The following is a 21,809-nucleotide window of genomic DNA, read 5'->3' as shown; positions in this document are numbered from 1 at the left end:
TTTTGGTGAAGCAGACCCTGATTTCACCTGGCAACCACCACAAACCAGTGGCTTTACCCCCAAAGTTGCCAGGGGTGTGCAGCGCTGTGGTCCATTGATCACCTCTCTGGTTTGAGCCTGTCCAAAGGCATGCTTGTCAATTGGTGATTCGAAAGTGCCTGTTGGTGTGATAGAAGAATTTTAAAAAGTGACGACAGGGTGTGGGGACGGGAGCTGAGCCGAGGAAGCATTCATGCATCAAATACCAAGAGAGTCAGGGGAACACCGGGGACGACGACAACAAAACTAAAACAGGGAGCTAAGAACTTCACTACTGTATGTTTTCAATGTTTTTGTCACTTTGTACGGAATCAAACTCAAAGTAAGCTTTAAACCCTGCATGGTCGTACTCTCTCCTGCACTCCATATTATCCTTTGTTGATCTAGACACGTCTGTTGCTGCCACAGACGTCGCACACTTGTACGTCATTGTCATGAGACACTCTCACGAAGAAAATGACGAGGATTAGTAACGCAGTAATGTAGCCTGCTTACGGGAAAGTAACAGTAATCTAATTACCTTTTTTGCAATAGTAATCCCTTACTTTACTCGTTACTTGAAAAAAGAAATCAGACTATGCGGTGTTGCCCATCACTGGTCCACATACAGAAAGTATCATAGAAAGATTTAAGGTATCGTGCCACATTTGACCTCTGACCTCTTGTTCATGGTTAGTAAATTAAGAGTCAAAGTGAAAGACAAATTTGAAACTTTGTTACTTATTACCGTTGTTTGGAATAGATAGGAATATAGGGAATTATATATTTTTTATTTAAAGACAGGACTCACATGTTTTCATTTCTAGTCTTTAAACCCTGTCTCTATCCATCTAGTATTAATTGTTACTGGGAAACAAGTATGTATATTATGCACACACACAAACACACATATGCAGCTATTACCTATTTCTTGTTTTTATACCTAAGATGAATTATTGTTGAATGAAGACATTTTTCAAACACATGTAAAATGTGGGCAATTGTGTTTATTGGGTAAAGAAAAAGGCAGAAGGGGGGGAAAGGGGGGGATAGAAAGAATGAAAGAGAGAGATGAGAGAAAACCCCAACAATCCCCTCTGAGCAAGCACCAGGCGACAGTGGATGGGAAAAACTCCTTTTAAAGTGAAAGGAACCTAAAGGAGAAACCTATGGCAGAACCAGGCTCAGGAGGGGGCAGTCAACTGCCGAGACTGGTCGGGGGGTGAGGGTGAAAAAAGTAAAAGGAGGGAGGGGAAGGGGAAGGGGGGAAATGAAGATGGAATAGAGGTGGAGGAAGACGAGGTTACATCGGGTGAGAAGCAGCAGTGTCCCTCCTCCAGAACCAGTGGAAGCGTTTTTTCTTCTTTTTCAAATACTCTTCCACGAGCACTTTTTTCTCAATGATGAGGGTTTTCAGCTCATCAATTGTTTCTGCGTTTTCTTTCTCAAGTTTGTTGCATCTTTTCACCATGTCTTCTAATTGTTCTTGTTTTTCTTTAAGCTTGTCTTTCAGTTCTATAACTGTTGCCTCCTCTATTCGCTTTGCCTCGTGCACATCTGTGTGCATGTCTTCCAGCTGCTGGTTTCTCTTCTGGATTTCTTGAAGTCTACACTGCAGGTCTTTATGTGTTTTCTGTTGTTCTTGCTTTTGCGCCTGGATTTCAGTGTTTTTGTACTTCAAGGTCTTAGAAAGTTCCTCAAGTTCGGTATTTTTTCTCAGCATCTCCTTGATGCTACTCTGCATCGCTGAGCATTGTTTTTCCAGTTTTTTCTTTTCTCCTTCCAGTACAGTTGTTTTGTACTTCGTTTCGTTATACAATTCTTGGAGTGCTTGATGTTTCCTCTGGAGATTAAGTTTTTCTTCTTCCTGTTGTATTTTCTGTTGGTCTTTCTCGTGAAGCAACTCTTTATTTTTGAGCAGTGTTTCCTCAAGAGTTATTTGGAGCATTTTGCATTTTTCCTCCAAGACTTCAAACTTGTGGTCCGTTTCTTTCTCGAGCATTCCTTGTTGCTCTCTCTCTTGAATGAACTCTTTATTTCTGTGCACTTTTTTATCGAGCCTGACTTGAAGCAATCTGTGTTTTTCCTCCATCTCGTCAAGCTTGGAGTCCATTTCTTTCTGTTTCATTTCCATTTTCTTCTTCTCTTGAAGCAACTGTTGATTTTTGTGCAGAGTTTTATCATGTTTCACCTGCAGCGCTTTGTATTTTTCCTCCATGGCTTGGAGTTTGCTCTGCAGGTCTCTCTGCTCTACGGGCTCTTGTTTCTTGTCTTGGAGGATCTCCTTATTTCTCTCCAGAGCTTCATCAAGCATTACTTGCAAGCCTTCATTTTGTTTCTCAATGTTCCTCAGCTTGCAATCCATTTCTTCCTTATGTATTTTCTGTTGGTCTATCTCATGAAGAAACTCTTTATTTCTCTCCAGAGCTTCATCAAGCATCACTTGCAAGCCTTCATTCTGTTTCTTGATGTGCCTCAGCTTGCAATCCATTTCTTCCTTTTGTATTTTCTGTTGGTCTTTCTCGTGAAGGAACTCTTTTCTTCTCTGCAGAGCTTCATCAAGCATTACTTGCAAGCCTTCATTTTGTTTCTCTATGTTCCTCAGCTTGCAATCCATTTCTTCCTGATGTATTTTCTGTTGGTCTTTCTCGTGAAGCATCTCTTTATTTTTGAGCAGTGTTTCCTCAAGCGTTATTTGCAGCATCTTCAGTTTTTCCTTCAAGACTTCAAGCTGGGAGTCTGTTTCTTTCTCGAGCATTTCTTGTTGCTCTCTCTCTTGAATGAACTCTTTATTTCTGTGCACTGTTTTCTCAAGCTTGATTTGGAGCAATCTGTGTTTTTCCTCCATCTCGTCAAGCTTGGAGTCTATTTCTTTCTGTTTCATTTCCATTTGCTTCTTGTCTTGAAGCAACTGTTGACTTTTGTGCAGAGTTTTGTCATGTTTCACCTGCAGCACTTTGTATTTTTCCTCCATTGCTTGGAGTTTGCTCTGCATGTCTCTCTGCTGTGTGGACTGTTGCTTCTCTTCTTGGTGGATTTCTTTCAGTTTTTCCAGAGCTTCGTCAAGCTTCTCTTGGAGCTCCTGATTCTTCTTGACCATGTTTTCCTGTTTTATGCTCTCTTTTTTCTCCTTTTGGACCAGATCTTTATTTTTTTCCAGAGCTCCATCAAGCTTTTCTTGGGGCTCCTGATTCTTCTTGAGCATTTCATCCCCTTTAATGCTCTTTTTTTTCTCATTTTGGAGCAGATCTTTAATTTTTTCTAGAGCTCCATCAAGCTTTTCTTGGGGCTCCTGATTCTTCTTGAGCATTTTATCCCCTTTAATGCTCTTTTTTTTCTCATTTTGGAGCAGATCTTTAATTTTTTCTAGAGCTCCATCAAGCTTTTCTTGGAGCTCCTGATTCTTCTTGAGCATTTTATCCCCTTTAATGCTCTCTTTTTTCTCCTTTTGGAGCAGATCTTTAATTTTTTCTAGAGCTTCATCAAGCTTTTCTTGGAGCTCGTGATTCTTCTTATCTTGGAGAGCCCATTGTTTCTCCTCAATAATACCTTCCCTTTCCTGAAGCTGGTAGGATAATTTTTCTAATTCAGCGCTCTTTCTCTCATTTTCTTCTGTCAGGATCTTAATCTTTTCTCTGTTCATGAGATTTTCATTCTCCATTTCTTCCAATCGCTTTTCCTCTAATTCTACCTGTTCATCCCAAGGAAGAGAGCTGATATAAGGGTCTAGGGACTCATACCATGGAATAGAGCTGGGGTCAGCTTCTTGCCTTTCTTGCTCTTTCTGAGACATGTTGGAGTCTATATACCGTGAGTACGAAAAGGATCCAAATGTTTGAAAATGCTTTACTGGTGAACGTTTGAATGCTGCTAACATAAGTGCTGCAAATAACGGACTAAAAGTTGTACCTCCTCACCCCTACTTAAGGATTCATGAGAATCAAAGCTTCAAAGGATCAAAGCTTTAGAAGCCTGTGACATCAGAATTCCATAAGCCAATGAGGTTGTCACATGACATTTTTGAATGGTAATAGTAATGGAATGGAATGGAATAGTAACTAGTTACTTTGAAAGTAACGAGTAACTTGAAGTAACTGAGTTACTTTTTATAGAAGTAACTAGTAATGTAACTAAGTTACTAATTTAAAGTAACTTACCCAACACTGGTTATAAGATGCAAACATGAAACCATAGGTGACCTGGTGGTCCCGGGCTCCCCCAGGATCACCATATCAATGCTGAACTTAGTGCAGACACCCGATCGACATAGCCTGCTGCAGCTCAGAGCTCCTGAGCTCAAATGATCCTCCAATCTCAGCCTCCCGGTAGCTTGGATTACAGGCACGCACCACCGCACCCGGCGAGAAGCAGCTACGTTAACAGGGCTTTTAACTACGTCTGAGGTGACATCATGACACTAACCTGCTGCCCATCATTAGCAAAGTTGTAATGATGGGCAGCAAAGATGAGTGCACATAAGAAAACATAACTACTACTAGCATTTTATGTTCTTGTGTGATTTCAGATCAGTTGTGTTAATACAGTATGTCAATGAAAAAATAACTGTAAATTCAGACACGTAAGCTTGTGCTGAAAAGAATGATACCAAGCAAGGCAAGGTGGAAAAACAAACAAACATTTACACAGAAAACATCTGAAATGATGACAGCCTTTCATATTTTCATACCATCACATGGGAAGGACCAGTCCTTATTTTGGGATAGTTGGAGTAAAAGATAAAGATTGTTGCTGAAAGTCTTGACTTCACAAAATCAGGTTTTTAGCACATCGGTGTAAGTGTAAACAAATCCACCCTCTAGTGAATTTTATTACAATTATCTAGAATGTTGTTACATTGTGCATGATTACAAAATCCACTGCTGTCAGGGATGAACTGTGCGCAACTCTCATAGTTGCCAGTTTCAAGTGTATTTTGTCACAACAGTAAGAAGTCTCCAAAGGTTGATTCTGTTCATCTGGATGTAGCGTTTTCAGTGGGAGAAACGTCTCGTCACTCATCCAAGTGACTTCAGTCTCAGCTGACTGCAGGTTTCCCCAATCTTATAAACAATATATTTGCATAATGACTGAAAGCAGCCCCCTGAAGGAACAGTGGGCTTGGAGGTCAGTTCCTTCATTATGATTATGCAAATTCTCATGACCATTGATCAACAACCACTGATCAAAGACCCATGAGTAGCAGTAAGAAAGAAGTGCAAAGATACAATTGTCAGAAGTGGGATTCGAACCCACGCCTCCAGGGGAGACTGCGACCTGAACGCAGCGCCTTAGACCGCTCGGCCATCCTGACCTATTGAATAATCCCGCGAAGTTGCGATTTCCATTTGACATACTTGTATGTTAAGTGCATGTAATACACAAAACCCACACCACGATGGTCATGTTTGTTTGTTTTTTGATGTTAAAGACAGAGGAGGTTTAGTGCTGTACAGTTGTTGAGTCAGCAGCGTGTTTGTGACTTTTACTCTGTAACTTTGTGTGGTGTGCAACTGAATTTCAAACAGCTGTTTAGTACTACTCTTTAATGATTGACAAGTGTTTTGTAAAGGCAGACGTCATGACGTCATGGTTAGCTGCTTGATTTTGGTGTTCACTGAAAACACAATTCAGAAATTCAAAGTGCCAGAGAAGACGTGTAGTATGGTTTCACCTCCCAAAACTCAGGTCCCACCGAGATTTGAACTCGGATCGCTGGATTCAGAGTCCAGAGTGCTAACCATTACACCATGGAACCTTTGCTGTAGCGGTCATTCTGTCAGATCGTGGCAACCTGCTAAAAATTCAATCATACTTTTTGCCTGGTTGTAATGCCAGGTTGCCAGGTTGCCCTTAATCCCGTGTTCTGTGTTAATGATAATCACCCAACAGGAAAGCAGCTGGGCTTTCAGTGGAAATCAATTCACAGGTTGGGCTGTGATTCCCCATCTAGCGTCTCTGCTTAAACTTTCTAACTATTTCGATGTGACTTACAACATTTAACACGAACTTTTAAATCAATATATTTTCTTTGTAATTATTTTTATTTGTTTTTGTTAATCATAAACATACGTGCATACAAGTCAGCAGCTGCGCGGGATTAATGAGATGTCGTTTGCATGTCAGGATGGCCGAGCGGTCTAAGGCGCTGCGTTCAGGTCGCAGTCTCCCCTGGAGGCGTGGGTTCGAATCCCACTTCTGACAGCGAAATTTTTCCATGATCTGTCACACCTTCAGGTTGCTGTTTGTAGTCTCCCCCCCCCCCCCCCCCAAAAAAAGAAAAAAAGAAATCACTTTACTACTGAAATCATGAACATCTGTGTTAATGCCAAAGATATCTTAGTTGTGTGCTTGTAGTCCCTCTACCCTTTTGTAATCATCAACACTGTGAAGTCCTGAATAATTTGAAAAAAATTCACCAAAGGGAGAGGATTACCATTGTTCCACTCTCACCTCTCTTTGGAGACGTTCACACTGAGACTATTGTGATGAAACCTGACTTTTTCCAAGTCTTATTCTTCTTATCGCCATCAGAAATACTCACAAACCTGCTGCTCTGCTTGTCCTCCACCACCTCCACCTGGACAGCAGTTGCAATTACAGTCTGCTGTTCATCAGGATCATGTAACTCTGTTTCCACATCGTAGTTTGAATCCATTGTTCCATTAAAGGGAAGTCAGTGTTATTCATTATGATATTATGATATTGTACTCGTGTTACACCAGTACATAATAATATTAATAATAATATTAATAATAATAATAACCTCAGCTGTTCTTAACAGCTCTCTCTTTATTGTAAGGGACTTCAGGTACAAAAAATGAAACCACATCAAAAGAGACACAAACTACACTGCAAAATCATTCATTTCTATTTATTTGTTAAATACACCGATTAAAGTTCATGGTCCTCTGGGTGGTAAAGTTCACTCATCAGTCTGTAGATATATGACGGTGCGTGTCCTCCGATGTTGGAGATGAACAGTGTGATGAGCTCGGGTGGGACATAGTCAAACACAGGACAGTGCACATTCACCTTTGAGAGAATCTCACCTGAAATACAAACAGAAAAATGTGAGTTATTAAAAAAAAAAAACCTGACAAAGAGGATATGTCCAAATCTGAAAAGGATTTTCGAAAGGTGGGCACGTGGTTGAGGTCAGTTTTGTTGCAAATGTTACCTTCAGTGAACGGGAGCACTTCATGTGGGGAGACAAACTTATGGAAGGTATCCTCTTCATTTGGAAACTGAAGTATGACATATCATGTTCACAGAAGTATGAGTTTAATCATTTATGGGGGTTGAAAGTAGATAACTCTGACTTTGGAGTAATCTCTTACCTGAGGTGAGAGCTTGAACATGGGAGCACAAACAATCAGAGGTGTGGAGTGATGCTTAGCTGCAAGGGCCAGTGTGTGTGTCCCGTTGATGGCCCTCAGGCCTCCATTTGCTAGAACTGTCTGTGTACCAATGATGACCTGCAAAAAGATCATGACACAAGTTCACCTGCATGCTCTAACATGACTGCGCTAACGTCTCCTTAAAATGTTAAATACCTTATTAACTCGAGACATGACTGCAAATATGGCAGCATCTGTGATCACAGTTGTTTCGATGCCAGCCTTTGAGAGGTTTGTAGCCATTTCGTGCCCCTGTTGAGAGGTGAAAAAATAAGATTAGGAACTGTGTTTTCTATCTAAAGTTAGACATTTAGTATTTCCTTTATGACTGATGTAGATGAGCTACCTGGCAGAAAGGAGCACACTCTGCCACAATGACGTGAAACTTGCGTTTGCGTGCAGCATCTTTGAGGAAAGCCTCCACGGTGCGCGAGCGGCCGATCGTCATGATGACCTCATTAGAGTGGATGTGCTCCAGGGCCTGCATGGCGATGTTGTCGGTCGTTCCCTCTGAAAAATAGAATGATGGGCACCAAGAATTGGAGTGATTTGAAATACAAACTGACGCTATCTTGGTAATAACGCAACTTACCCAGTTCAGTGAGTAGCTCATTGATGGCCTCGATGACGTTGGATTTGAGGAGAGCAAAAGGTTGCCTGAAGTTCTCCTCGCTGAGACCCCCAGAGGTCAGCAACTTGTGGAGGGATTCCTGGTCTGCTTCTTCACTGCTGCCCCGAGATCTGAAAGAAAAACACAGCTAAGCACAAATCTCACCAAAAACACAAAGTATTTCAGCCGTCTATAGCTTAAGTATTTCTAAGCAACATACTCTCATCCTTTAATATATGGTACGATTGTACTTGCTTTTCATGGCTGCCTATTGATTCAACTTCAACTGTTAGGTCAAATGGTTTTCTGGGACAGAAGAAAAAACTTGAAACTGCAGCTCATTAGTTTGTTTTCAATTTGAGGGCAGTGACACATCTCAAATAGGTTGGGACAGCAACATGTTCGTAAATAGTTTGTAAACATCTGGGAAATGAAGAGGAAAGATGCTGGAGGATTCTAGCTGTTCGATAGTCCTGGGTTTTCTTTGTCACATTTACTTTACTTCAACATGCATAAAATGTTTCCAGATAGTCAAAGGTCTGGACTGCAGGCAGGGAAGCTCAGAGCCGAAGCACCTCTACTACAGAGCCACACTGCTGTACAAGATGCAGTTTACCAATATCTGAATGGAAACATATGTTACTCTAAAACCTGTAAATAGTTTTCAGCACTGATGATGCATAGAAGAGTTTTCCACTTTGACTCATTTGGTTTCTTCTTTACATGGTATAGCTTTAACATACACTTGTGGATGAACACAGGTGAACACAAACAATGATTTCTTTAAGTGCTCTTGATCCCATGCAGTGAATTTTCATGACAGAATCATGTCTGTTTTAAATGCAGTGCCATATGAGGGCCTGAATATCACAGGCATCCAGTCCTGTTTTTCAGTCTGGTCCCTTGCGCACAGAGACTTCTCGAGTTTCTCAAAATCTTTTCATGATGCGATATTCAAAGTGTTCACATTTTTACGTTGAGGAACATTATTCTGAAATTCATCAACAATTTATGGAGGGCTTTTGCAGACTGGTGAACCTCTGTTGATCTTTACTTTACTTTGCCTCTTTAAGATGCTCTTTTATACCCAGTCATGTTAATGCCCTGTTCCCAGTTCACCTAAATTGGTTTTAAAATGTTCCTCCAGCTGTTTACTTTTAGTACTGCTTACTTTTCCAGCCTTTTGTTCTCCTCATCCGAACGTTTTTGGGACACGCTGCTATCAAATTAAAAAGGACCAAATGTTTTTTTTTTTTGAAAATGGTACGTTTTGGCGTCCTCACCTGGCATATTCCTCTCTGATGATCTTCAGCACCCGTCTGATCATGTTACCCACTGTGGTCTCTGAGGGCTGGGCTGCTGTCATCCTCCTCCCCTCTTTGCGGATTATTTCCATCAGATCACCTGAAATCGAGAAGATGTTTGTAAAAGACCAAAATCTTGGAATATAATGTTTTTTGTGCATGATTTTACATCAGCAACTATTTTTTACATTTTACATATGTATATTCTGTATTGTTTAGATATAAGGAAAGCTAACGAAAGCTTATTTGTCATGTACTACAGCGTTATACCCGAAACAAAGCCTGTTTGACTAAAATGGCAGCTGTCGCTGCAGTTAACTTCACTGTGTCGACGACAAACAGCATTCAGTACCTGCACTGCCCCACCGAGCCTGAGCTGTAATTTTGCGGAGCAGGGCTGTCGTTTCTCGGGCTGTCTCCGCAGAGCCCCGGAGAGGTCCTGCCCCGGTCCCCCCGCGCTTCAGGTCGGACAGGAACGCCTCGACCCTCTCGGTTAGGTCTGTTTCTTTGTATGGGCCCGGCATAGCTGTTTTAAAAAGCTGTCACTGTAACACTTGAGTCATTCAATAGTTCCACCATGCCAGTGTTTTGACGAGGAAGCTCTTCAGGAGTACATCCGGGTGGCTGTGGGCTCGCCGTCATCTGATTGGTCTGCCGCTTCACGTGCGTTACAGTAGAGTGGGTCGAAATTACAACAATTTCCCATTTCTACAGTAAAATGACAGTCTGAAAGTGAAATGTAAAACAACGATATATATTTTTATTATTATTATTTATATATCGTAAAACACAAGTAAAAAATATCGGGTTATTATCTCAAAACCCGGACTTAATAACTTGAACATATATGCTATTTGATCAATTTTTAGTTATTTTCTCTGAAGATTGAGTACATAAGCTGAAATTTTGAGACAATAACTCCAACTTTGGACTTATAGACAAAAGGTTTTTAATTTTAGTTTTCCTAGTGGCAGAAATTAGATTCCATAATAAAAGTCTTGCTTGCTATTTATGAAAATATGCTCTGTATACATTGGAGATATAACAAGCTTCAGCTAAAGCATACACCTTTCTGGTCAATGCTTTGTGCTATTTCCATTTAATTTAATTTTTTCTTGACAAATATTCCTTTTTATGGCCATTTTGGGCCATAGATGCTGGATGGAAAGAAGTGGATTTTTTAAGAGAAATGGAAAACAGTGCAAGAAAGATAAATTATAGTAATATTAATAGTTACTATCATAGCAATAAAAAATAGTAGATATTTATCGTCTATGTATCGTTAAAACATTTTAATTGAGAAATTAGTGAACGGGCTGGCTGCTCGTTTGGTTTCAAATTTTATAGAAAACATATGTATATTTACACAAAGTTGACAGTTTATTAGATCTAGTCCACTCCTGGTTAATTTATACATACTGTAAAAATGCAACAAAAATAATTTAAAAAAATTATATACAACTAAATAAAATATAAATAAGACACAAACACATCACAAGAGGCTTTTCTTCTTCCTGTCATTGTCAGACTGTCATTGAAAGTGATCACACTGCACTGTTGGAAACATATATTTCCTAAAGAAGTGTTTCCCAACCTTTTGGAGCCATGGCACATATTTAACATTAGAAAAATCACGCGGCACACCACCAAACAAAAATGTCACAAAAGGCATATTGATCATTTCCCCCGCGCACCAGACATAGCGGAACTGGCTCGGTTTGTCCCCAGTATACCTTTTTTGCTTTTTCTGATCACTACTCATGCTACGGCCTTCGTCTGGGTCGCAATTTTCTCCAGGACCCAGGTCAGATTGACCACTTTTTCTTTTCAAATATTTATCTATTGCTATTATGCGCTGCGTTGTCTCACTGACAATGTAATTTCCTCTACATCATCTTCTATTTTACTGGCAGTTGGCAACCCATTTAATTAGAGCAGATAGTTGTACTGCCCTCTAGTGGAAGAGAATGTAATTGTTCTGCCAGTTACTCACGCAGATCCCTCAGTGTACTAATCAGGTGGAACCAGATAATCTTCCATGGTACTCCTGATCAGAAACTCCTGATTTCTTGGTCACAGTGGTTGGAAAACACAGTCCTAAAGAGTAGGATTTTACATGTGTCTTAGGCTATGTCCACACGTACACGGGTATTTTTGAAAACGGAGATTTTCCGTTGTCGTTTTAAAAGATAATCCCGTCCACACGTAAAGGCAGAAATGAAGGAAAACATGCCAAAGCAGCAGGTGGCGCTATATTCCTAACCGTGTAGAAATGTTGGCCAATCAGAAGTCTAGAACCCTAGGTGGGAAAAAATAAACAAAGCTGGGGCATAGAAGCAGAACCTAGTCGTATGTATGGAGGGACAGTAACTGTGTGTTACTATATGTAAGCATTTAAACACTGCAGAGAGTACAATTAACAGTAACAGTATTGTAGAAATTCATCTCACCGAAACAATAACGTGGCGCACACTGTGACGTCAAAAAAAGGCGCACACCTTTGACGCTGCGTTTTCTGCGTTTTTCTCGTCCACACGTAAATGCAAAAACGGAGTTTTAGAAAATATCCACCCTGGCCGGAGTTTTTAGAAATCTCCGTTTTCAGTGACCGAAAACGCCGTTTGCGTGTGGATGAAAGGTGCAAACGCATAGAAAAATCTGCGTTTTCAAAAATACCCGGGTACGTGTGGACATAGCCTCAGTATGATGGCCAAAATAAATCATCTTCCTTTTTTAAAAAAAAAAACTCTTTGTATCCTTGTCAGCTGTTTAATGGGGGGTTATATTCTCAAGCAGCCCTTGGTTACCTGAGTCTGAGGCTGAGTGGAAATTTGGCCTTGATATTAAGCCATTGAAATACTGCTGACTTTTCTTGGATTTCTGCTAACTATAAGTAATATATAGTTTCTGAGAATATGGCGGCTCACTAGAATGGGACTGTTGCTTTATGCAGGGGGATTATAACAGAGCAATAATAGAGCGCAGTCCCATGATATTCCATCACCTTGAAATTAATGTTGAGGTTATTGTCTGTCACAATCATGTGATTTTGTATTGAGCCTGGTGGATTGTGATTATGGTGCAGGTATCCTGTGGCACTGATCTGGGAGTCTGAATAATTGATGGCAACTATAAGTGGAATCTCTAACTAAAGTACACCCTGGCGTCTCTGTATTACCCTCCAGTAACAGTCGTGACTGTCAGCCTTCCTCTTTCAGACACAAGTATTTTATTTGAATGCATATAAGACATTTTAAAGTATTGCCTCACAAAACACAAAGATAACAACACAGTTGCTCACTTTTTATCTTTTGATGGCATTTGCCTCTTCTCACTGCAGAGGTTCAATCTATTGGAAATTGTTTGGATTGAAGCATCTTCCACACAAGGTTAATGGCTCCATCATCTCTTCAGATACACTGTGTTGCATGCATCCTAGCTGTGTTCAGATGGTTATCATCTTCTGGACAGTTTGATCACTAATTGCTCATTAGTGATCATTATTCATGTGCTTTAAGGCATGCAAAAAGAATTTTTATTGGTCATTACTGTGATCAACAGAAAGAGTTGTTCTAAAAAGTAAGATTAATAGGTTAGTGAGGCAGGATCTCTAGCCAACCTAAATAACTGCTGTTATGGTGATGGGATGTTTGGATTTCTGGTTTAAAATCATTAGTGTGACAGGAAATTTGAATGTCATCAGGCTGTGACACACAGGACACCTGTTTTTCTGCTTGGTTTTAATTTGTTAGCAACTCTTTTTTTCCACTAGATTTTAGTCTATTTCTAGATTGTTTATTACTAAAATTATTTAATTGATTTTTTTCACTTTGATCTGGCAAAAAATACATTTAAAAGGTGACTTCCACATCTAAACATTAGGCTACTGGAAAGTGTCAGACATGAAAGCACCAAGTCACTTTAACATGATGGCTTCATGTTAGAAACTGTAGCACTCAGCAGATTCAATAACAGTCATAAACAAACATAAACACACTTCAGCAGCACACTCTTTTGCCTTCAGAACTGCTTTAATTCTTTGTGGCAAAGATTCAACAAGGTGCTGCCAAAGAAACATCCCCAACTTCATTACATCATCACTACCATCCCGAACCAGTGATACGAGGCATACGGAATCCAAGTTTTCATGTTCCTTACTCCAAATCTTCTTTTGTCCAATTCTGGTGAGCCTGCGTGAACTTTAGCCTCAGTTTCCTGTTGTTAACAGACAGGAAATACACCTGGTGTGGTCTTCTCCTGCTGCAGCCCATCTTCCCAAGCTTCTGTATGTTGTCCATTCATAGACGCTGTTCTGAATACCTTGGGTGTGACAAGTGTTTTTTTTTGAGCTATTATTTGCTTTCAATCAACCAGCAGTAACAGAAGAATGACAGTCTAACTGAAGTGACAGTTGCCATTGTAGTCAAACAGGCTTTGTTTTTAAAACCGCTATAAAGCATTAGTACATGTGAAATAAGAGCAGAAATTGTTCTTTAGCCTTCTTTACAGCTAAACAATACAGAACATGCATATATGTAACATGTTGGAAACGTGGAAAGGCAAAATAAATGGAGGTTTCAGATTTATTTAAAACAGTAAAAACACAAAAACATGACTAAAAATGATTAAAACAATCTGGTCATTCTCTGACCTCTTGCATCGATGAGGGAGTTTCACCCAACTTGCGAGAGCTCCTGCTCACTGGATATTTTCCTTTTTTTTTTTTTTAAACCCATACTCCGGAAACCCCGGAGATGGTTGTGTGGAGAAAATTCAAGTGGACAAGCAGTTTCTGATATACTCAGATGAGCCCATCTGGCACCAACAAACAGGCCACATTCAAAGCCACGCAAATCCCCTTTCTTCGCCATTCTGATGCTCAGCTTGACCTTGAGCAGGTTGTCTTGACCATGTCTACATGTCTAAATGCACTGAGCTGCTGCCATGTGATTGATTAGATGCATGCACTACTTGGCAGTTGAGCAGGGGTACATAACAAATCAGCCAATGAGAGCACATGCACTCCACATGCGTCTCCTACTTTTCAAAAATGCCTAAATAGGCAATTCAAAGGACAAAACAAAAATAATGTAAATCCATCCAATAGTTTATTGAATAAAAGCCCAACACAAATTTACAAAATTTAATCAGTCAACATAAAAATCAGTGACTGCGCACAATGTTCACTGTTAAAAATGTACCCCATGACAGATGCTTTAATTTATCCCCATCAAAAACCATCTGCAACCACCCCGAGCCAAAGCAATTCTGCTGGAAAGAAGCATGTTGGATGGATCTGCACATACTGTAGTTGGGAACTGATATTTGTGAAATTTCAGAAGAATAATTAGCTCTAACAGTGTCAAGAAGAAGGGCCTGTGACTGAAAATGCTTGGACAGCTTTACATTTCAACACTTCTGTCCATTGCACTCTGACAGGAGAAGCTTTCACAAATATATATATAGATATATATAAACTGTATAATAGAAATCAGGAGGGTGTTTTTACTCATAACCATATACATAGGATGTTACAAATTCCTTCCTAGGAACAAGGTTTTTGGTTCCTTGCTTCATTTGATAGGTGATGTTAATGTTCCGAAACAAAACTCTATGCAAGAGCCCATAGAAATGACCTAATTTACAACTAAGAATATTACTGACAACTCACAACCCCCAAAAAGAAAAAGAAAATTACCAGTTGAAAGAACTAAGTGGTAATTACAATATGAAAAAAAAACTAAACAGTTAAATTTAGCTACCAGACATGTATGCAAATTAAGTGACAAAACACAGAAGTTCAGTGGTTGCCAATTGTCTCATCAAAGTAACAACAAACTGTGTTTTCAAAGAGCCTTCACTCAATAAAAGGGCACCAAGGATCTAGTTTACTTGGCATGGCAAAGAGTGAGTGTATAAACAGGAGGGCAAAAGACATTCGCTCATGGCACATCCATTCAAACTGAGCTCAAAATCAAACATTGCTGTTCAACGAACGCTCGAAGGAACAAGTTCTTATTCAGTGAGCTGCAACATTCGAAACAGTGCAGACAGAAATGTCAACCACAGAGACGGACATCTCCCATGTCTTACAGTGCATTTCTCCCTACAGCGCTTTTCATGTTTCCAACCACTAAATAAGCAGGTGATATTTTTTTTATTTTTAGTTTTATTTTTCCCCAGAAGAAAACCTTGGTACTCTCTCTCTCAGCCTTGAAAACTAGATTTTGAGCCCCCACTTGCTGTTGTTTGCTGAAGCTAGTCCAAGGAGGGTGGATGTTTGGATGTGTTGGCTGACCGTCAGGCAGCGTCCCGCGAGGTAAGGAGCTGGGAGCGGGTCGCTCTACTCGATCAGCTTCTTAGCCTTGAAGAAACGCCTCAAGTAGAAGACCTGCCATGTGGCCAGCCCAATCAGACAGCACATGGAGAATATGCTGAAGTACAGCACGCGTGTGTTGGTGGATTCTGTAGACAGATGACCGAAAAAAGGGTAGCCATGTTATAGGACAGTGATGCAATACTCCTTGTTCATCACTGAAGCAACCACTACAAGCAGACAACTTTACTCTGACGTCTTTGAAAACAATAACAAAGCAACATTTGCAGCAGATGGCTGCTCCAGCCCTTCCCACAGTCACCAAGTCCAAGTTTATAAGGAGTTGTGTGACTTTTGGGATTGTTGGATTTTTAACCTAAAATACAGCTCCTTGAGGTGACAGCTGCAATTTGCCACTATATAAATAAAATTAAACTGAATTCAGTGAGAGAGCTACTGAATAGCTATGTATGTGCTGGGTTGTATTACCATTGGTGTCCCGCATCTCCTCTTCTCTTTTTTTCATGTAAGCAAAGTCATTCACGATGGACTCCGAGAGGTCTTCCAGGCGCCTGAGCTCAACCTCAAGAGGCTTCAATTTCTCCACCTTGGCAATCTGGAGGGACAAAAGAAAGTGACCAGAGAGAAATGGCAGAGAAGGTTGTACAACAACTTGAGAAGAAAGGTTATTAAATAATTTGTCCAGCAGGTGTCAGTCTAGTGTCATGTGTATGCCAAAGCATTCCTGTTTACACAGGCTCATGAGAATCTGCCATTCGAACTCTGGTGTGAACAATTGCACCTGAGAAAAGCCTGGGTGTGGTTGGCCTTGTTCCGCAACCACAACCAACCACAGCGTTTTATGATATCAATGTACGACGTGTACCAACTCAACTAGTGTGAACTCACTCACTGCATTTTTATTTTTTTTTGCTGTGTGTTGCGTCAGAACACACAGCACTTGGTTATGTGGTAGCTCCTGGTTTGTTTGTTTTTGTGCATGACTTGATGTAAGCCACTAGAACAAATTCTCATCAGTGCAAGAAAGGCCTGGAAAACTGCCCAAAACACAGGTTTGAATGTTTATACTTAATTTCTCTATGCATCCTTTAGTCGTGTGAAACAAAAATAAATAAAGTAAAATATATATTTATTTATTTTTCAGGCCCACTCAGCCATTAGGACCTTGGATGTAAAAAACCCGTGAGCTGCCAAATTATCAAAAACACAGCACACTACAGCCGGCTCTACTAAGCACACATTCTCAAGTATTTTGCAACAGTGAGGAATTCTTGCAGTGTCATTAACTACACCCTCCACTGAACAGCTTACAAATTTGTTCAATAAGTAACATGTCCATCTATGTAGGTGAATACATGGTGGGTGGAGCTGAAATTGCAGCTACCCACAAACAGGAATGCCCACTTGGAAGTCTCGGCGAACATCCACCAACACGCAAAGAACGGCATGTAATGTTTGTGCATGTGGGTGGGGAGGGAGGACTGATCATCAGCTCACAGCTCTTTATCACGCCTAAATTTTTAAAGTGTTGCCTAAGGCAGTCACAGTTAGTGGTAATAAATTTTCAGAAGGGCCCCCAAGTACTGTGACGATACACACGTCCCTATACAAGAAAAATTGAATGATGTGAAGCCAGGGAACCTCCCGCACACATTTCCAAAGCACCCTGACGTCAACACTGTCCTTCAACAAAAGACAACTACAGCAGTACTTCCAAGAAAAAAGACAAGTTTTAAAAAAGGAGGCACTGAGGTCACAACTGCTAGATTATGCTTCCGCAACATTTGATTAACATGAGACTAAACCTATATGTAACAGTGAAGCTATTGTAGGCTGCTTCAAGAAAACCTACTGACCTGATCTCCAAGACACCATGTGCATCGTCTATATGAAAACAAACATTTCAGACTGATTCTGACCTCTTCGTAGTTTTTGGCCTCAACACCGTGCTTCATGTCCAGATTGACCAGCTGGTCAGGCACTCTTCCAGTTCCTGATTAAAAAAGCAAAAAACTTTAATCATCATATTCAATTTCACTGAAACATTTAAAATGAGCATCATTTATATAATTTATCCTTTCTAGCACTTTTTTTTTTTAACCAAGCTTCACAAAGTGCCGTAAAAGAATACAGTGTATTCTTTTACAGCACTTTGTGAAGCTTGAACTAAAAATCACTAACTTACACACCAGAAAAGAAAGGCATTGTAAAACTTTAACAGCCACTGTGCAAATAGGAATCAATACATAAAACGTATAGATAATTGATGTATTTGTAGCGATGCCCTGATTTTGAAACATTGGCTTGATGTGATGATGATAATTTGTACTCTGGGGCCTCTGGATATCTGGGGCCTGGATGTCCTCCATACCTGCTTCATACCCTGGGGGACGGGGCTATGGCTCCCCACACTCCCTAGCAGATCGTTACATGGAGAAACCTTTGGAATACAAGCATGCTGATCCACACAGGTATGCACACAGGTGTATACACGGGTGTTCACAGACGCGGACTACACCTTTCTTGGCTGCTGCCTCAAAGCACATTGTGCGCTGTCTATCTTGCGTGCTGCACAATATAATATTTAATATTTAGTATCTACTGTTATCTACTGCTAGGTAGTTTATTGTGATGGTGCTATATTTATTATGTTGCTCTTTTTTGTTTGCTTTCTCTGCTGTTTTTTTTTTCTCCATACAGGTGATCCAGGTGTTTTGTTTGTTTTTCTTTCTTTCTTCCCCCCTTTCTCACCATCTCTTCTCCCCTCTGGTTTTCTTTCTCTCCCTCTCTTTCTTTCATTCTTTCTCCCTGTCCTATCCCCCAGTCATATCTGTCCCGTTTGTAGCAACCGAAAATAAAATTAATTCATAATTATAATAAAGGTCAATCAAATGGACCAATATGGCAAGGCCATGATGATCCACTTGGTAAAATAAATCCGCTTGGCATCTTTCTTGGCCTTAAGACAACAATTCTGATGGCTAAAGATCCAAACGGGACACAAAAAAAAAAAAAAAAGATGATAATTTCGGCCTTTCTTATTTCTTCCTCCTATCTGAAATGTAGAAATCCCCATATAGTAAAGAATCAATAAATGTAGTCTTTCAGTTGTACATTATGTCATGTTGAACATTTAGCACTAGATGTTGTCACCAGCCACCTTATAGGCCAACAGTGGCTGGAATATCACTTGCATACATTTATTTTATTAATCATTTTCATTATTTACACTTTTCAGTTTCATACAAATCCATGACCATCTATCGATATAACCCAAAATCACTGCAAACATCTACTAAAACTAATAAGTAATACCGGATGAAGACAGTGGGTTAAATGGTTAATCAGAAGATTTGACAGTGACTAAGGCATAAAACCAAGTGTGTGTGAACAGCAGCAGCTGTCCATAACACACATGGGGGGTTGGCATGCTTACCCATGGGCGATTTGCTCTCGAAGCAAACCTCAAACATATCATAGTCCTCTGTGGTGAATGCAAACTTTCCTTTTGAAGCATCTTCCTTGGAGTAAAGTGTGTGGCCAGAGGAGTCTGTGATCTGCAAAGATACACAAAAGCAATAAACAACAGTCAAGAGCTAAAGAAACAGTAGAATATTAACCGAAATATTTATTTAAATCAATACTGAATTACTTTGCTCTTTAATGTGGGAATTTTAAATCATTCCCCAGTATTATCACTAATAATGGTATTTTTATGACACCAACATGAGGATTTCAGACACTTCAACTGTGTCGTTTTCTAGATAGTTATAGGCTGAGATTGTGATGATGGTTGCTTGTCATCCTTACATGTGTCTGAAAATGCAAGGCTGCAACACCCCACGCAAGCCATTAAACTGCCAGCTGTTAGAACATGAGGGGAGTAAAAAAAACAAAAATAACTTCGTGAGGACGCAGTGCAATCTGTAACAGTATAAATATCGGTCATTTTCTTTGATGTGAGGAAAATCTTTTGACATCTTCATTTAAATAATACACAAACCACCACTGACGTGTTGGAAGCTAATGTGCTAATGTGGCTAGGCTGTGCTTGCCAGCTGAATGGACCCTAAGACTGACGTGTAACAGCAGCAGAGCCCAGACGAAGTCACCGGCAGGGTCGTTTCTCCAATGTTTTAATATAAATACGAGCACTATGTGTTACAGCGAGTGCTCACTAGTGTCAGGGTATCTTAACTAATTTAAAAAAAAAGAAGTAAATTAGCCCTCAAATTAACCTGAACGGGTGTTAGCGAGCACTGATGGTAGCCAGCTGGCTAATTAGCTTCTAAAACCAGGAAGCCGAGGTTTTCTGGGCCTGGGCTAGCTACAATGCTAACAACAGTAGACATTTTCGCAGCAGAAATTACTCAATTTAACATATATAGCCACGAGAGTCACTTGTAAGCGAAGCATCGGGTCATTAAAAACCAGATTGAAGCCATTTCGGCTCCGACAACAAACTTGGTAATGGTGAGGGTAGCTAGCCAGCAGGTCTGCGCTCACCTTCAGATTAGTTTTCGTGTTCGCCTGCTCGCTTATGTCATACTCCCCCGTGACTAGCACGTCTTTGTGGATCTCCTCCCGTAAACACTTTCTGGTGTTGACCGGTAAAAAGAAGGAAATTGATAATACCGATTCAATAAGAACCGGTAAGAGCAGTAGCGCAGCGACTCGAGCCATGGCTACCATCAACCGACCAACCAGACCGTGCCAGCCAACCAGCTTAACACCGACTTCCAACTCACACTACCGGCCTCCCTTAGCACTCCAGCGCCGCCGCTGGCCTGGACGTGGAACACCAACTGCAGATCCTGTGTCCGTGAAGTTCGGTCAAAGTGTTTTATTTTTTGTTAATTTGAGTTGATCTTAGTCCCTTTACAGTTATTTTATTATATTATATCCAGGCTAGCCAACTGGTTAAGAGCAATATTCATGGAATTAAGAATAAAGCATATAAAAATATAAACACTTTGTCCAGGCAATTGTCTTCTCTGTGTACTTCCTCTTTTCCTCCTGCCTGGCAGCACATGTTTAAAACCTTTTGTCCAGCATATCTACTATATCTAAAACTAAAACTAAAGACATTTGTATAGAACCTGGTATTTGCCAATCACAAACCCTGGTTTTTATCTGAATATACTGAACTTTATAACTTGACATTTTAAGTTTTATGTTAATTTTCTTGATGTTTTGAGTTAGTGAGTTGAAATTTTGATTTATGGGTGGCAAGAAATGTTTTTCTAAGAAATATTTTTTGTTTTGTTTTGATTGGAGTGGCAGAGTAAGCTTTAAGTTACATTTTTAAAGTAGCTGAAACAGTTTTGCACCTAGTTTTAGTTTTTGTTAAGTTATGGTTTACTTTTATAACTTTGGTGCAAAGACAAGGATACATTTGCAGTAGGCATGCAATTGCAGATCTGGTTTGCACTCAGGCAATTAAAATGCTTACAAGGACTCTACCTTGACAGAAACCACCAGAAGAATCACAGCAAGACTTTTCTATGACTAAACTGTTGGAAAAATAACTGCTCAGGTCACAGTGAGCCCTTACCACAAAGCATTTAACACCTAAGAAATTTGCTAGTGTATCATCTACAAAGAGAGAGACTGGTACATGCATATGTGAAAAACTCTAAATTGGTGTAAAGGCAGTGATCAATGACAGGTGGCATGGACACCAAACAGACAGCAGCTGCAACAGAAGAGGAATCAAAATTTTGGCCAGTGAAAGCTGAAGGAGGATTTCTTCATCCTTTGATGTTTCATGTGTAATCTAATCCTGACTGCCCTCTGTACCACTCACTGGGCAGGCAGGGGAGCACTTTCTATATTCTATTTAGCGAAGCCCTCAACAACAGAATCTTTTCTACTTCATATAATAACGCTCCACATCGACATTACATGAAGTAGAAAAGTAGATTCTCCAGCAGAGAGTCAACTGTTCTCTATTTCCACCGTGTACTGTCACAATATTCAACTCTCTGCACACAATAAGCCACTTTGTTGCATTGTCCAGTACATTTTACACACAGTTACACTGAAACATCAGATATTTGCATTTCACAAACCAAATATAATCAACCCCACAGATAAAGAAGAGGGAAAAATAAGGAAACACTGGGGGAGGGGGGGGGGGGAGA

The 21,809-nt window shown here is 40.2% G+C and overlaps 3 protein-coding genes, 1 long non-coding RNA gene, 3 other non-coding genes and 1 pseudogene across 7 annotated transcripts; 2 read left to right on the top strand and 6 right to left on the bottom strand.

Annotated features, from left to right (window-relative positions):
• Positions 1 to 1,007: 1,007 nt before the first annotated feature.
• Positions 1,008 to 3,983, bottom strand: LOC146501585 (uncharacterized). Its single transcript, XM_085132352.1, has one exon. It carries the CDS (start codon positions 3,893 to 3,895, stop codon positions 1,322 to 1,324), a length of 2,574 nt encoding a protein of 857 aa, XP_084988478.1. The 5' UTR covers positions 3,896 to 3,983; the 3' UTR covers positions 1,008 to 1,321.
• A 123-nt stretch (positions 3,984 to 4,106) lies between these two features.
• Positions 4,107 to 4,380, bottom strand: LOC146501584 (signal recognition particle RNA; annotated as a pseudogene).
• Positions 4,381 to 5,246: 866 nt separating this feature from the next.
• Positions 5,247 to 5,329, bottom strand: trnal-cag (transfer RNA leucine (anticodon CAG)). Its single transcript has one exon. It is a non-coding gene; the product is annotated as a tRNA-Leu (tRNA).
• A 372-nt stretch (positions 5,330 to 5,701) lies between these two features.
• Positions 5,702 to 5,773, bottom strand: trnaq-cug (transfer RNA glutamine (anticodon CUG)). Its single transcript has one exon. It is a non-coding gene; the product is annotated as a tRNA-Gln (tRNA).
• Positions 5,774 to 6,136: 363 nt separating this feature from the next.
• On the top strand, positions 6,137 to 6,219 carry trnal-cag (transfer RNA leucine (anticodon CAG)). Its single transcript has one exon. It is a non-coding gene; the product is annotated as a tRNA-Leu (tRNA).
• A 655-nt stretch (positions 6,220 to 6,874) lies between these two features.
• Positions 6,875 to 9,957, bottom strand: eif2b2 (eukaryotic translation initiation factor 2B, subunit 2 beta). The gene is made up of 8 exons (XM_085133481.1): positions 9,682 to 9,957; positions 9,309 to 9,429; positions 8,008 to 8,156; positions 7,762 to 7,925; positions 7,572 to 7,667; positions 7,356 to 7,493; positions 7,196 to 7,262; positions 6,875 to 7,067 (listed from the first exon to the last, which is right to left on the bottom strand). Exons 1-8 carry the CDS (start codon positions 9,851 to 9,853, stop codon positions 6,910 to 6,912), a joined length of 1,065 nt encoding a protein of 354 aa, XP_084989607.1. The 5' UTR covers positions 9,854 to 9,957; the 3' UTR covers positions 6,875 to 6,909.
• Positions 9,958 to 11,419: 1,462 nt separating this feature from the next.
• On the top strand, positions 11,420 to 15,509 carry LOC146501579 (uncharacterized). Its single transcript, XR_014869486.1, has 2 exons — positions 11,420 to 11,675; positions 11,721 to 15,509. It is a non-coding gene; the product is annotated as an uncharacterized LOC146501579 (long non-coding RNA).
• tmed10 (transmembrane p24 trafficking protein 10) lies at positions 14,419 to 20,397 on the bottom strand. Its single transcript, XM_085133482.1, has 5 exons — positions 20,173 to 20,397; positions 19,103 to 19,223; positions 17,586 to 17,659; positions 16,135 to 16,261; positions 14,419 to 15,794 (listed from the first exon to the last, which is right to left on the bottom strand). Exons 1-5 carry the CDS (start codon positions 20,356 to 20,358, stop codon positions 15,673 to 15,675), a joined length of 630 nt encoding a protein of 209 aa, XP_084989608.1. The 5' UTR covers positions 20,359 to 20,397; the 3' UTR covers positions 14,419 to 15,672.
• Between the last annotated feature and the right edge of the window lie 1,412 nt (positions 20,398 to 21,809).

Source organism: Neolamprologus multifasciatus, chromosome 15, assembly GCF_963576455.1.
Source record: "Neolamprologus multifasciatus chromosome 15, fNeoMul1.2, whole genome shotgun sequence".
Taxonomy (NCBI): Eukaryota; Metazoa; Chordata; class Actinopteri; order Cichliformes; family Cichlidae; genus Neolamprologus; species Neolamprologus multifasciatus.
Note: the sequence above shows the minus strand (reverse complement) of the source record. Positions and strands in the feature narration are given on the sequence as shown.

Bases quoted from the DNA above. Each gene is read 5' to 3' on its own strand.
- LOC146501585 (XM_085132352.1), bottom strand. From the start codon at position 3,895: ATGTTAGCAGCATTCAAACGTTCACCAGTAAAGCATTTTCAAACATTT.
- eif2b2 (XM_085133481.1), bottom strand. From the start codon at position 9,853: ATGCCGGGCCCATACAAAGAAACAGACCTAACCGAGAGGGTCGAGGCG. The intron at 8,157-9,308 runs GTGAGGACGCCA...TTTTTCTTTCAG, and splicing joins ATCAGAGAGGAATATGCCAG to ATCTCGGGGCAGCAGTGAAG. The intron at 7,263-7,355 runs GTAAGAGATTAC...GTCATACTTCAG, and splicing joins TGTTCAAGCTCTCACCTCAG to TTTCCAAATGAAGAGGATAC.
- tmed10 (XM_085133482.1), bottom strand. From the start codon at position 20,358: ATGGTAGCCATGGCTCGAGTCGCTGCGCTACTGCTCTTACCGGTTCTT. The intron at 19,224-20,172 runs GTGAGCGCAGAC...GTATCTTTGCAG, and splicing joins ACACGAAAACTAATCTGAAG to ATCACAGACTCCTCTGGCCA. The intron at 15,795-16,134 runs GTAATACAACCC...ATCTGTCTACAG, and splicing joins GGAGATGCGGGACACCAATG to AATCCACCAACACACGCGTG.